Source organism: Gymnoscopelus microlampas (assembly GCF_963454915.1).
Source record: "Gymnoscopelus microlampas genome assembly, chromosome: 6".
In the NCBI taxonomy this organism is placed as follows: Eukaryota; Metazoa; Chordata; class Actinopteri; order Myctophiformes; family Myctophidae; genus Gymnoscopelus; species Gymnoscopelus microlampas.
The window spans coordinates 51,091,335-51,106,124 of record NC_139943.1 but is presented as its reverse complement, the minus strand read 5'-3'; the positions used below and the strand labels follow the sequence as shown (position 1 = coordinate 51,106,124).

Sequence of the window (14,790 nt, the reverse complement as noted above, 5' to 3'; positions counted from 1 at the left end):
CAGTGGTCTAAACCAGTGGTGTGTCTAAAGTTTTATTTTGGGGTTGCAGTAGTGGGGCAATGACGTCCACACACACACACACACACACACACACACACACACACACACACACACACACACACACACACACACACACACACAGTGTTTAAATACTTATAAATATATTTGTTTTAATATTTGAGCTTTCCATTTTCATAAAACACATCTACCAATGGTAACACAAGTGGAACCATACATACATACAAATAAAGCTATTAATAGTATTTGGCTGTGCTCAGTCAGTCAGAGCTCTGACATTGGGAACAACCAGATATCCCTCAGGGTTCCTTTGAGGAGCGTCCAAATGGACCCTTTATTACCGGTCTGTAACTCTGAGAGTGTTACAAATGGAACCAAATTGAACCGTTGGTTGTACACTCTCAGAGTTACAGGTGTCCTTGAAATTAAAAGGTTTAAACGAGGGCTACAAGAGACCAGGTGCAGGTCCAGGAGACCAGGTGCAGGTCCAGGAGACCAGGTGTAGGTCCAGGAGACCAGGTGTAGGTGCAGGAGACCAGGTGTAGGGACTACACCAGGTTGAGGAAGCCCAGGTTGAGGCTGGTGGGGATGTGGATGGAGTCCAGGGCTACAGGAGACCAGGTGTAGGTCCAGCTGACCGGGAACACCTTTTTCACATCCATCAGGAACAGAGGAGATCCCACCCGGTCCTTCAAGATCTCCTGAACGGTGGAGAAATGAAGAGATACAAGATTTAATTTAATCTAGAAAAGAAAGCACTTGTATGTCCGCCTGTTAATTAAAGAGGAAATTAATGTTCCAGAGTCTATTCACATCATTAAATGTAACATTAACATAACTCTAACATAAACATAACAGATGTACAATTTATGAATCAATTACATTTTCACCACTAGGTGGCAGCCATGATACATGGAACCATGGTGAAGTTAGGGGATTGGTTGACTGCACTTGGAATTAATGAGTCCCAAGAAATAAACACAAACTAAAATATCTTTAAAAAAACAATAAAAATAGCCTGAGCGTGTTTCGCTCTCTCACACACACACACACACACACACACACACACACACACACACACACACACACACACACACACACACACACACACACACACACACACACACACTGTGGACTCACCTGAATGTTACTGATGAATGAATGAGAAACTCTCTCCTCAAACTCCATGACGGGAGTGTACAGGGTCAGCATGCGCACGATCTGATTGGACAAACACATGCACCAATCAGAACACGATCTGATAGGACAAACACATCCACCAATCAGAACACGGTCTGATAAGACAAACACACCCACCAATCAGAACACGGTCTGATAGGACAAACACATCCACCAATCAGAACACACTCCGATAGGACAAACACATCCACCAATCAGAACACAAAAACACACGAAGAGCTACGGTTATGGCACTTGACGGGTGTATTTGCAAAACCGTAGATCCTCGTGTTTGGCACTCAATGTGTTAACTCTTTGCCTGCCATGGACGAGGGAACTCGTCAGATTCTGCCAAGGCGCAGCCTGCCGTTGACGAGTTCTGACCAGTTTTGTGTTTTCAGTGGTTTTCCACCAGATGGCGCAGTCATCTACCCTATGAATGATGCTTTCACTGCCTGATGACGAATCTGATGACCGGAATTGTGTGTGTGTGTGTGTGTGTGTGTGTGTGTGTGTGTGTGTGTGTGTGTGAGAGAGAGAGTGTGTAACCTGTGCGGTGGTGAGTACGGAGCAGATGGTTCCCACAGCCAGTGCGTCCTCCTGGGTGTTCTTCTTGGCCTGCAGCAGCTGAGCCGCCTGGATGAGACCTTCCAGAGTCTGCTTAGCTCCACAGTCTGAGAGCTGCTTCTCTGAGAGCCACTCCTCCAGCTGTAGCACGTTGTACCTGAACACAACAACGTTAAAACACTTAGACCACATAAAATGTGGAATGTTGCAACATTCGAACAACACATGGGGTCCATGACATGAAAACACTTGAGAACCACTGGTTTAAATTAGAACTACCGATATTTACAAGCAACTTTACAGAATAACAAGCCCAAAGTCACTTAACACTAGCATGACTGAGGTTTCATTTATACCTGCACAGCCTGAAATACGATCATTTTGATCCCCAAATAAGGCTATCCTATTGGCTACTGTCTCACCTCTGTGCTCCAGACCAGCTCACAGCTTCTCCCCCAAACCGTGGGGGGTTCCATTGTCTTCTAAATACCCATTAACATCTCAATTGCACTCTGCTCAGTCAGTGAACCCACATAATGTTGTTGTTGTTGTAGGCAGGCACAAACATTATAAAATAGTAATGTAGTCTATATATCTAAATAGTATTATAAAATGTAATGGTAACTGCAGATTCTGTATGTAAAATCTTTATAAAAAAAGCGTATAAAACTGCGCAATCTGTTAGTAGCGTCACATTAAACTCTTCAGTGAAACGGGGGAGCCTATATGAACGCTGAAGCCACTGTCTAATTACGTGACTATCTCCATTGTTCAAAACACATGGATATCTCTTGACAAACCAATATTAGTAGGCCTATTATTCATAATAATACGATTCACATTATTTGCCTATTATGCCTAAGCGTAAGTAAAGCGTCTCCTTGAGCCTTCTATCATCACTTTCCACGTCGCTGACAACAGCGCAACACGTGAACACGTCGGTATGTTTCCACATGTGACCAATCCTGCGCAAAATATCTGATCTACAAGCACAAAACAGTTGCTGCGTGACAAGCTGTATGCTTGTAGATTTATTCTTTTTCCGCTGCTTTGCAATGAAAGTGAAAGTTGAATGGGTTGCCAAATCTTGAGAGAGAAATAAGCAGGCAGGTCTATGAAAATGTTAGTGCATGCGTTTTGCCCTGAGAAAACAGTGAGACATGAAGCATTGTCAAATGAAATTGAATTCTTAACTATATATATATAACTAGTAACTAAAAATAGCCTAATTGTAGTGGAGTAAAAGTATGCATGAAGCTAATCTAAACAATATGAAAAGATATTTATATCTGCAAAGTAAATAGTAACTAAAGTTTTCAAATAATTGTAGTGGGGTAAAAGTACAAGATTTGCCTCTGAGCTGTAGTGGAGTAGAACATTCATACCATTAGGATGTAATTATATATATAATTATAATAATAATAATAATAATAATAATAGAAAGACGTGGAAATCAAGCCCACAGTCGCTTATAATAAGCAGACATGGCAACATAGACTCGCAGTGCAGCAGTTCTCTGCTGCGCTGCGGGCCGCTCTGCGGGGGGTAAACGAGGTGTAAAGTGCTCTACCCTGGGGGAGAGAGGGGGAGAGCGGTCAATTTAGCCAAAATATGACGACTGGGATGGTATATATGGTATATAATTCATATTTATAATACGTTAAAAAAAAAAAAAAAAAAACGGAGATGATTTGAACAAATATTTAGGAAAAGTCATGAAAGGGGAACTTTCTCAGAGCTTTGTGAGAGAAGATAATCCACTTTAAATTCTCAAAATCGGTCATGTTGATGGCTTAGTCATGCAAGTGTTAATAATAAGCGGACATGGCAACACTGGGTGTATGTAAACAAAGCGACCGTGTATTTCCGACAGGAAGTAGAACGGAAGTGCTTCTACGCATGCGTGACTGGTCTATCTGGCAGTGCGCCACACCACCACCTAGCCACCTGTCATGCACACTACAGCGTTTTCAATCACCGTTGCGGCCTCCGTCTAAATGCAAAATAAGAGGTGAGAACGCAACGGCACTTTGACGTTTTCTGTAGAGACCGTTGACGTCTAAACGTGGCCTAAAACACTACTCCAGCTGTAACCAGTGGTGCGACGTAACTAAGTACATTTACTCAAGTGCTGTACAAACACATTGAGTGGCTATAGCCGTTTTTGAAAAAGCACTTTTTCACAGCCACCATGAGATGTCATTTTTTGATTGTTTTGGTTTAGATTTAGAGGTGTGGAATGAAGGTGAGGTGTGCACAGCAGCACATGTCCTTGTCCTTATTATTGTCTATAACATTTCATTTAGTCTTTATTTTTCTCATTTTGTTTTGGTATCTCAGCTCCTTGGTAGAGGTTTGGGTTGTGTAGTTACCTTGCCATGATGTAACTCTAAATAATGGTGGCCATTATAATTGCTCCATTGACTAGAAATTGAACATTCAAAATATGCTCCTCATTAGCCTTGATCTCCAGGCTTTTATTTTTTATTTTTGCGAAAAAATAAAAGCCTGGACCAGCGAGTCGGTGTTCCGGGCATAGGAAGTGTTTCATTTACCCAACCAACCAGAGTGCAGTGGGCGTCGCTCCAAATGTTGTGTTGACGGGGCGGGGGCTGACGGACACATCGGTGAACCAATGGGATCACACGCATTCTCTCTCCGGAGATGTTAAACCCGCCCCTCTATGCCAGATATGAGCCACGCTAGGGCAGTCTAGCTCCTCATTGACTTGTCAAGTCAGTTAACCCTTTATATATACGTTAGAAAACCCAATAATAAAGTAAAAGGCTCAGTACTTGATCTGCAGGCCGGTGTTCCAGCAGCACATGTCTTTGCGCAGAAGCAGGTGGTTGAGGCTGACGGAGCCGATGAGGTAGAACATCTGGCGGGTCAGCTGGTGGACCAGGTCGCTCTGCAGGCCGTGGTTCTGCAGGGTCAGGAGGAACACGTTCAGCTGCTCCAGGAGGCTCTCCATGGTCAAGTCCTCCTGGGCGGACGAGGAGCTCCTCTGCCTCTGGGCGGCAGAGTGGTGGTGAGGCTTGGATCCCATCAGGCCCCGGACCGCATCGTGCTCCAACATACCCGACACTGTGAGACAGGAACATATTCATTAATGAATTAATACCTGGCAGTTAATGTGTTAATAAAGTATACAATCAATCAAAAACAACACTTAAAACAATTAATAGAAAAAACGCAAAGTCAGAGACTTATTTCCATTGTGGTCCTCACATACAACATAGACATACTGTACATAAATAATGCAGTCATGAAAATTGTAATAAAAAAAATTTAGAAAAATGTTTGTAACTCATCCACTGCCAGAGTAAATAAATAAATGAAGCCCAGACTGCCAGCGATTTTTTCGATTTTCTTACCCTTTCACAAGTAGTCACAGAATATTTATCTCCAGTATGATCGATCCCCTGATGGATGCTATAATCACAGAGGGTTTCACTGTGCTTCCGTGAACCAAAACAAAATGTCATCGCGACCTCCCGTTCGCTTGTTATAAGCCGTTGAAAATAGCATGTCTCGCCAAAAGTACATAGTAAAACACAGGAGCCGAGATACAGAATATTTCCCAAATACTTTAACCAGGAAGTGGAGCATTAAATATTCGGATCACGTTATCTAGTGGTTCTGTGTAATAAATAAATAAAATAAAAAAATAAACTAGATAAAGTGCTCCTCGGAGCACAGGTCTCCGCCAGGTCAGGTACGTTATTGTGGCCTCCTGGTGGCGCTATAATAGGCCAATGTGAAAAGGGTGCCATTTATTCTTAAGCCTTTCACGGCAATCGAACACTGCATTCATAATTTGATGCATTTGGTTCCAAAAATGTGTTTTGCTAAATTAGACCTGCTGGTGGCGCTATAACAGGCCACTGTGAAAAGGGTGGCATTTCTTCCTTGGCCTAGTGGGAATGTGCGTGTGAAATTTCACGGAAATCGCAAGCTGCGTGCATAGTTTGAGGCATTTTGTTCAAAACGGACCAATCCTGCAAACTTTGGGAGCCAACCTTAGCCAATCAGGATGGAATATGGGAAATCTGACAGATCCGTGTTGATCACATGTTGACTATAGAGATACTGTGTACTGATTTGCATGACGTTTGGATAAAATCTGTAGGAGTAATATCAAAAAATGGGTTTTGCACAAATTGGCCTCCTGGAGGCACTATAACAGGCCCATGTGAAAATTTGGGGCAGAGGCTCTGAATTGGCATCCAGGGAGTGTGTGTGCACAGTTTCGCAGCGACCGGGCCGATGGTGCCTGAGATTAGCTGGTCGCAGACAGGACACACGGACGGACACACGGACGGACGGACAGGGGGTAAAACATACTCTCTCGCCATGCCTTTCGGCCTGGCGGAGACAATAACAAAATCGTCATAAGGCGTCCTTGGCAGTGAATGAGTATGTGACATCCATTGGTTAGTGCTGAACGTTGACGTGGTTTTACGTAAGCAGAGCACCGCTCATGTTCCTAACACCGACGAGGACTTGTAGATCTATACTCACCGATGAGGACTTGTAGATCAGCCTCCATGCAGGTGCACAGCTGCTGGTAGAGGCGAGCGGCCAGGTCAGAAAACACCTGCTCATATTCTGAAAGCTCAAAGTTCAGCAGACAGTGTTCGTTCTGCCGGGCCGTGTTCTCCCTGCTGAACACCTGGGGGGCAAAGGACAGCTTCATTAAAGGGATAGTTCACCCACCCAAAAAAACGTTATACTTAATAGTGTCTAGTTATTATAAAGTGCTACCATCTTTTTTTCTACCTATTAGTCATACCATGGAGACCATATGGTTAAAAACACACCATTCCACCTTTTTTTCACTACTGTTTGATACCATATGGTTAAAAACAGAGCATTCCTACCTCTTTTCCGCTGTACTGTTTGATACAGTGGAGGAACCTGCAGGTGTTGGCCAGCCAGAACGACATTGTCTCAAAGTCATCTCCTTTTCTCTACAAAACATGTAAACAACCTTTATTCAACACTGGTCACGTTCACACCACGTAATGTCATGCCATGTACATGCCAACTACATGTAATGAACATGTAAAGTCATGTCATGTACATGTCAACTACATGTAATGAACATGTGAATGTCATGAACATGTCAACTACTTCTACTCCACTACCTCTGAGATGTAGTGGAGTAGAAGTAAAAGTACAGAACATTTAAAATACTCCAGTAAAGTAAAAAAAATACCTCAAAATTGTACGTAAGTACCATACTTGAGTACATGTACTTAGTTACTTTCCACCACTGACGTAAAGTCATGTAGTGAACATGTCAAAGTGGGCGTGTACCTTGATGACGTGTTTGATGCCGCTGACGGTGGCGTTGAGCAGGGCGCTGACGCGCTGCGGGTCGTCCGTGCGGTCCACGAAGCGGAGGCACATGAACAGGGTGTACGCCGGGAGGCCTGGGATCACGCTGACCGCCACGCCGCGCGGCCTCAGGTCTGCCAGGTTCCACACACACACACACACACACACACACACACACACACACACACACACACACACACACACACACACACACACACACACACACACACACACACACACACACACACACACACACACACACACACAATATCATGAACTCTATGACCTCACCAGCACCACACTACATGACATCAATGCTAATATCAAGTACTCATTATGCAGAATGTGCATAAGTTCTCAATACAAATATACAAATCTGTGTAAATCTGATCTGTGTATATCTGTGTGGAGTTTGCATGTTCTCCCCGTGTCTCCTAGGGTAGATACCCTCACAAAAACATGCAGTAATCCTGGTCACTATACTGCCTCCCCCTGGTCCGCCGGGGCGCCTGATGGAGGGGAAAGGAACTGGTTGGAATAACGTGTTCCTTCCGCGCGCTACGTCTAACCAGGGAACCTCCCCCCTGTCGGGGGATAAGAAGCGGCCTGCTTGCTCCTCATGCATTGAAGGAGGCATGAGCTTCAGCTTGGGCTCTCCCTAGGCTGGCAGAGGGAGAGTAGCGCCCATGATTACATAGGTAATTGGCACTGGGTGAAAAAATATGCGTTAGAAAATCGTGGGATAAAAATGTAGAGAGAAAAAAAAAATGTATACAAATCTTTTTAAAATAGCAGATCTACAAGCTCACAATTGTAGATCTGCTAAAAAATGTTGTTCCAGTGGATAGACGAGACTCTCCCCCACCCACGGACACTTTTTTTGTTACATCCGCGTGCACGTTGTGGCTTCTGCGGCGCTCGTCAAAACAGGTAAAAAAAAAAAAAACACTGGCACCAGCAGGATAAAGCGTATGCATAGAATCTGGCGGTGAATGCGTTGATCAATGGATGGTCAGTACGTACCGATGACCAGATGCTTGACCAGGCGTTTCTCGTCTCCTGCTTGGAACTCCAACATGCCTTTGAAGTCCTTCTCCTTCCTGGTGATGTTGACCGGACTGATGGCCGTGGATTTGGAGGTCTGGGGACGAGCTGTGAGACAAAACACAAGATGACCTCTGACCTCTAGGGTCTATGAGCTGAGACCAACCAAGTTGACCTCTGACCTCTAGGGTCTACGAGCTGAGACCAACCAAGTTGACCTCTGACCTCTAGGGCATTGGTTCTCAAAGTGGGGTCCGGGGACCCCCAGGGGTCCTTGAGGGAGTTCCAGGGGGTCCCCAGCTAAATGATAGATTAGGCACCAAATGGACCCTTATGGGTCTGTAACTCTGAGAGTGTACAAATTTGTGTGTATTTGTACACTCTGAGTTAAATTGACATCGATTTTACAATATAAATTGCGGTCCAAGTGATAGAAATGCCATTAAATGGGGGTCCGTAGCTCTAATGCATGTCAAACGGGGGTCCTTGAAATTAAAATGGTTGAGAATCACTGCTAGAGCCGTAAAAAATCTTCTCTTATGGGGGTCCCTGGCATATCTTTTCAAATGGGGGTCCGCGAGCTAATAAGTGTCAATTTGGGGGTCCTTGACACGAAAAGGTTTGAGAACCACTGCTCTAGGGTCTATGAGCTGAGACCACCAAGGACACGAGGTCACACTGATCTATAGAACATGTGGACGGCAGGTTTACCTTCCAGCTCATCTACTCTCTTGCGATAGATCTTCAGCTGTTTGTACAGCTTGCGTAAGTTCTTCTCTTGCTTCTCCCTCTGCTCCATGAGAACCTGGAAGACAAAACCATCATTGGTCATTATTATTAGGCAAGGCAGTTGTATTTGTAGAGCACAATTCAACAACAAGGCAGACAATAGATCAGGTTCATACTATCAGTCAGGCTAAAACCTTGCATCTCCATATCTCAACTTAATGTTTTTTTTCCTAAAGTCATGCCATACAAGACTGTCCCGCTAAAATAATAAAATTAAGCCGATCTACAAGCTCACAAACACGTCACATTGCGAGAGCTTGGTGAAGAGATAGCCCAGGCATATCAAGGGTTAAAAACAGGCTCCTTCCACCAGGTTGTCATTGGCCAGGGAGATAAAGGGTTAAAACAGGCTCCACCCACCAGGTTATCATTGGCCAGGCAGATAACGGGTTAAAAACAGGCTCCACCCACCAGGTTATCATTGGCCAGGCAGATAAAGGGTTACAAACAGGCTCCACCCGCCAGGTTGTCATTGGCCAGGCAGATAAAGGGTTACAAACAGGCTCCACCCACCAGGTTGTCACTGGCCAGGCAGGTGATCTCGTGACGCAGGCCGGCGTCGACGCGCGCCTCCTGTGACATCATCAGGCTCTGAGCCAATAGCTCCTGCTGCCGCTCGTTTTCCTCCTTCATCCTCCTCATGTCCTCCAGCAGGTCCTCGCTCTCCTCCCTGTGGGACGCCCCCTGCTCCTGGAGCTGCTCCTCAAGGACCCTGGGGGGGGGGGGGGGTTACTCATTACTGTCATTTAAGATTAATCACCCAATGACCACCTACCCGTACATTATCCCGCTTATTACACGGCTACTAAATAAATACATTGACCCAAACGTAACAACAAAATGAAGTAATTCCTTGCTTACGGCAATGAAAGTATTCCATAAGGTAACGGGAAGACTCGCCCCAAAACACGCTCGCCCCCATTCTACCGCCGGATTTGCCTCTAATACCGCCGGATTTGACCCGGGGCGACTGTGTTTTGGGGAGAGAGCGTTTTGGTATGCTTGCCGTTGGTGCACCATGATAAACAAGGAAGTGTAGTGGATCAAATAGAATCACTTTTTGGTTACTGCATTGTCTATTTCTCACTTCAAATGTTTTCAAAAACAATCTTGAGAGCAACGTTTAGTTGTAAATGACATGGTGTGTTTGTTTACATGGCTGTCATGTTGGATACAGCATAAAATCAAGCAGTGCAGGTTGATATGATGAGGTGCTCTGAGTCTTTGATTAGACAGGTTGAGAGCAGGTGTTGATGAGCAGGTGTTGTTGCAACGTATGTTGCTATATCAGTGCGTCAAGGACCCCCCAAAACTATATGTATTTGGCCGTGGACACCCATCTCCAAATGTTTAGTGCCACGGACCCCCAGAAGCAACGATTTGTAGATCTGCTATTTTTGAATAGCCAAAGTATAAAAAAATGGTTATATCTCAAATCTAAAATGACACAGATTTAATGGGTTAAAGGACGTGTATCACTGCTTTCTTTAAAACGGAGACCACAAGGGAAGGTCAATGAAAGGAGGTTCATTCACTGCCAAACTTTGTATACTTTGTACTTTATAGTGTTTGTATTTGTTGATGTTCCTGTATTACTGTGTTATTTTATTATGCTATGTTGATGAATTGAATACACAGGACCACAATGGAAACAAGTCCCCAGGACTTTCTTGTGTTATCCTTTTACCCTTAATGTCTGACTGTACCTCATGATGTTTACATTTATGAATAATAAAGTATTCAATCCATCAAACCTGTTGGTCTCCTTGAGGCCTTCATAAGCCAGCCACAGCTCTCCATCTTCATTCAGTGTGTGTAGATCTGTAGATCTGAGGAATGAAACAATAATCACTTCATATGCACAAGATTACAACATGCTATATTACATAAAGAGACACAGGGCCCTATGTTATGTTGTGTGGAGTCTTATGCCTTATGACTAATGTTATAAGGCATTGCTTATTATTTTGAAAATAGCGAATCGACAAGCTCACATGTGTCGGCTATTTTCACTATTTTTAAATGTTTTAAAAATAATAAAAACATTTAAAAACAAATAATAATAAAATTAGTCATAAGGCATAAGATGCCGCACAAAATAGGGCCCGATGAGTCTAAACTGGTCCACTTGGCCCATGAGGCCAGGTGAAGGCTGTTGTTTGGCCGACTGGGAGTGTGCATACTTCACACCCATCCGTCCAGTGGTGTTAGCTGTCCACAGTCCACAGATGGACATTTACAGACGGACGGACGGATGGACGGGGCGAAAACATAATAACCTCCGCCTCACAGCCTTTCCATCTGGTGGATATAATACACGTAGATAGATACCATGATGGCTGATCTGTCAAAGTCTTGTAAACGTAGATAGATACCAAGATGGCTGACCTGTCAAAGTCTTGTAAACGTAGATAGATATAAAGATGGCTGACCTGTCAAAGTCTTGTAAAGATGTAATGTCATGATGATCCAACCTCAGTCCTTCTCCCAACACCAGGTCCTGAAAACATTAAAATGGTGACAAATTATTATTATTATTATTATTATTATTACAGTCAGTGTAGCAGCTCCACACGGAACACCATAAACTGTATTTATCCTATATAAAAGGGACATTCACACCAAAAGCACCATAACTATAATGATAATTATGTGTGTCTCAAAAAAATGTTGAATATTTAGGGATATGAGCAACCACGCTTGTTTCACGCACATGACTTGGCTAAATACCCTTTTTTACACTTTTCAAATATTATTTTGACACAGAATCAAATGTTAATGATTCAGCAGGATCCTGGATAACTTGGTTCCAGGCTTAAAATAACTAATATAAATATTTTCAGAAGTCTCGGATCTATGGGGGAAATGAATGGGCTTTCTATCTGAGGAACCACAACATGGCCGCAACTGCTACGCTCTGTGGGGCTTTGCTGTGAACGGCTCTGAACTCACCTTGTGTTTGAGCGCCTCCTGGTGGACCATGTGGGATCGTAGGAGCAGCACCTCCTCTTTCCTCATCTCCAGCTCCTCGCTGGAGGAGTTGAGCTGCTCCAGGAGCACGCTGTAGGGCAGGGAGCCCGGGCTGGGGGGCGTAGCGGCGGAGGAGGACAGAGACTCTCTAAGCTCCTTCAGGTCTCGTTTCAGACGCCTGTTGTCTGAGTCCAGATCCTGACTCTGAAGAGACCAGATGTTAGAAATAATATTAATATTAAAGAGGTGGTGCCATGGTTTTGCACTTTTTCTGTTTTTCATGTGTCTATGAGGTTGATAGAACTTCATTAAGCCCCCTGGTGGTGCTTTTATGGTGTTTTATGTCTTCTCTGACTATTTTGAGTTTCTACCTGGAGGCTGAAACCTTGAGGGTCAAACGTGCCAATAGAAAAACAGCCCTTTAGTGACATAGTAAAAATATACCCTCCCCCTCATTATCATAACACAACAGGTGTGGGCATGAGGAGGAGGAGGGACTAGGACAGGTGGGTGGTGCTAAGGTAGTGGAGGAGGTGCTAAGGTGAGAACCAGGTATAGCCTACTTAATGAGCTGGAGGCGTGTCCATATAAAAACATAATTTTAACAATTTCTGTACACTTTTTTTCTGTACACAATCTTCCTCCTAGTATAACCATAATACCTGATGATTATGTTTTAGGGGGGGGGGGTCACTGAAAATCACGGCATCCCGTCTTTAATATTATTAGATGTTAGGAAGGTTTTAGTCTCAACACATTCATCTCTGCATCATCTGTAATCAAGGTCTACTCTCAACCAGTGTTGATTTTGTCGGCTAAAACTATGCCAAAAAATGTTGGTCGACTCCTTTTTTCCACTAACGAAAATGAAATAAAAACGAAATAATAACTAGGCTACGATTACTAAAACTATGACTAAATAAACTGACAATTTCATCAGCAAATAAAAACTAGACTGAAATGTTTGGGAGGGACTAGTGGAGAAGAGATCCAGTAGAACTAAGACAAGTCATCATGGGTGCGCGCAGGTGTCACAGACCGAAAATAGCAGATCTACAAGCTCACTTGTGAGCTTGTAGATTGGCTATTTTCAGCATGCAGCTAAGTGAAAAATCTGAAAATCTGCCATTTCAATGCCATCATGACCCGCCAAAAATACATCTTAGTCGACAAAAATCTGATGATATTTAGTCAACTAAAAGTAAAAGTAAAACATTCAAATCTGACTTAAACTAAATTGTATTCAAAAGGCTATGACTAAAACTAAATCAAGCTGACAAAATCAACAAATGTCAATATGTTGTTGTAAAAAAAAACTGTTTTAAATCAAGTGGACGGCAGCGCGCACACCACAACTATAACCACTTTCAGAGCCATTATATGAACGAAACACTGACAGCCAATCAAAATCCATCAGAGGGACATCTGGCACGCAATTTGTCTCATCCTCGGAAAATGTTGTAATTATAAGGAGACAATTATGAATAGCTAGGGCTGACTGGTAGGCTAGCTGGTAGGTTAGCTGGTATTACCTCAGGTAGGTTACAACCATCTCGCCTTAAATAATCTGACTGATTATCTATAAATCCTATTCAATAGGATTTGAAATACGCTGCATGCATATTTCAGCACCACAGATCTCTTTCTCTCTCTGAAAGAGATCTGTGCTCTGACACAGCTGGGCAGCTTGTAACATCCCAGAGGCAAATATTTACTTTTACTCCACTACAATTATTTGAAAACTTTAGTTACTTTGTAGATTTTGATTATTATAACAAAACCACTTCAAGCCTATATACATTTCGACCATTTGATAATAGCCGATCTAAATGCTTGTAGATCTGCTATTTTCAAAAGAGCATTTCTACATTGCAGTATTGATACTTTTACTTAAGTAAAACATTTGAGTATTTTTTCCACCACTGTACTCACTACATGAGACAATAGAATACCTTTATACATAATGTAATGGACATAAAATACCTTCAGAACCTCCAGGTCCAGTTCTGCTCTGATAGATGACGTCTGATCCTCCGCCTCCTGTTTAAAAAAAAAAAAACACATCATGTCTTAAAAGATAAGATGTTTATGGTCACTGTATTCAACATAACATTCTGTTTAGAGCATCCACTTCAAATCATTAGCAGCATCAACATAGAAATACAGATACATTATGCCATAAACTGTCAGGTTAAGTCAAGTGATCATAGTCTGTGGTCAAATAAAAACATTCATAATACATACAAATTAATACATTTTAACACATTAAGTGCGGGAAAGCATTCTTTTTTTTCTAACTACATTTTTTATCCCACGATTTTTACAACCCCATTGTTTTTTACCCAGTGCCAATTGTTTAAGTAATCCTGGGCGCTACACTCCCTCTGCCAGCCTAGGGAGAGCCCTGAGCCGAGCTCATGTCTCCTTCAATGCATGAGAGCTAACAAGCCTTCTTATCACCTGACAGGGGGGGGGTTTCCCCGGTAGGACGTAGCTTCTTATCACCTGACAGGGGGGAGTTTCCCGAGACATGGGTAACTGCAGGCAAGATGGCGCTAGTACAGGGGCGTGTTCACACCAATGGGCGCGTTGGTTACCCATACTTGACCCCACCTAGGGTACGGGCACTGATGACACGGAGGAGACGACATGCCCCCAGTGCCGACAGCATCCCTGGCGGGAATTGAACCCAGGACCTTCTAGCTGTGAGCGCTACCGACTGCACCACCATGCCTCTCTGCATTCTATGTATGTGTTTACCTTGTTTATTGTAAGTCACTCTGGATAAAGAGTGTCTGATAAATGACTACATTGGGACTAGTTCAACCATTACATACATTATGTGCATCATTTTCTATGCAAAATAAATCATAAAATGCC

The 14,790-nt window shown here is 43.3% G+C and overlaps 2 protein-coding genes across 2 annotated transcripts in view; one reads left to right on the top strand and one right to left on the bottom strand.

Moving 5' to 3' along the window:
* hps5 (HPS5 biogenesis of lysosomal organelles complex 2 subunit 2) overlaps positions 1–5,191 on the top strand; it is a 120,129-nt gene extending 114,938 nt beyond the window's left edge. The window contains exon 24 of the transcript XR_014600921.1: positions 5,153–5,191. The gene's annotated coding sequence lies outside the window, so the exon portion shown is untranslated. The remainder of the gene's footprint in view (positions 1–5,152) is intronic.
* The window catches only part of LOC311046749 (unconventional myosin-Va-like), a 57,509-nt gene continuing 42,991 nt past the window's right edge, over positions 273–14,790 (bottom strand). Inside the window, exons 27-40 of the mRNA XM_084059275.1 lie at positions 13,894–13,950; positions 11,893–12,114; positions 11,373–11,440; positions 10,695–10,769; positions 9,454–9,652; positions 8,863–8,956; positions 8,131–8,259; positions 7,087–7,241; positions 6,648–6,737; positions 6,289–6,439; positions 4,560–4,851; positions 1,747–1,921; positions 1,159–1,239; positions 273–719 (exon numbers count right to left, since the gene is read on the bottom strand). Coding sequence (XP_083915401.1) covers positions 567–719; positions 1,159–1,239; positions 1,747–1,921; positions 4,560–4,851; positions 6,289–6,439; positions 6,648–6,737; positions 7,087–7,241; positions 8,131–8,259; positions 8,863–8,956; positions 9,454–9,652; positions 10,695–10,769; positions 11,373–11,440; positions 11,893–12,114; positions 13,894–13,950 — 1,941 coding nt within the window. The 3' untranslated portion in view covers positions 273–566. The remainder of the gene's footprint in view (positions 720–1,158; positions 1,240–1,746; positions 1,922–4,559; positions 4,852–6,288; positions 6,440–6,647; positions 6,738–7,086; positions 7,242–8,130; positions 8,260–8,862; positions 8,957–9,453; positions 9,653–10,694; positions 10,770–11,372; positions 11,441–11,892; positions 12,115–13,893; positions 13,951–14,790) is intronic.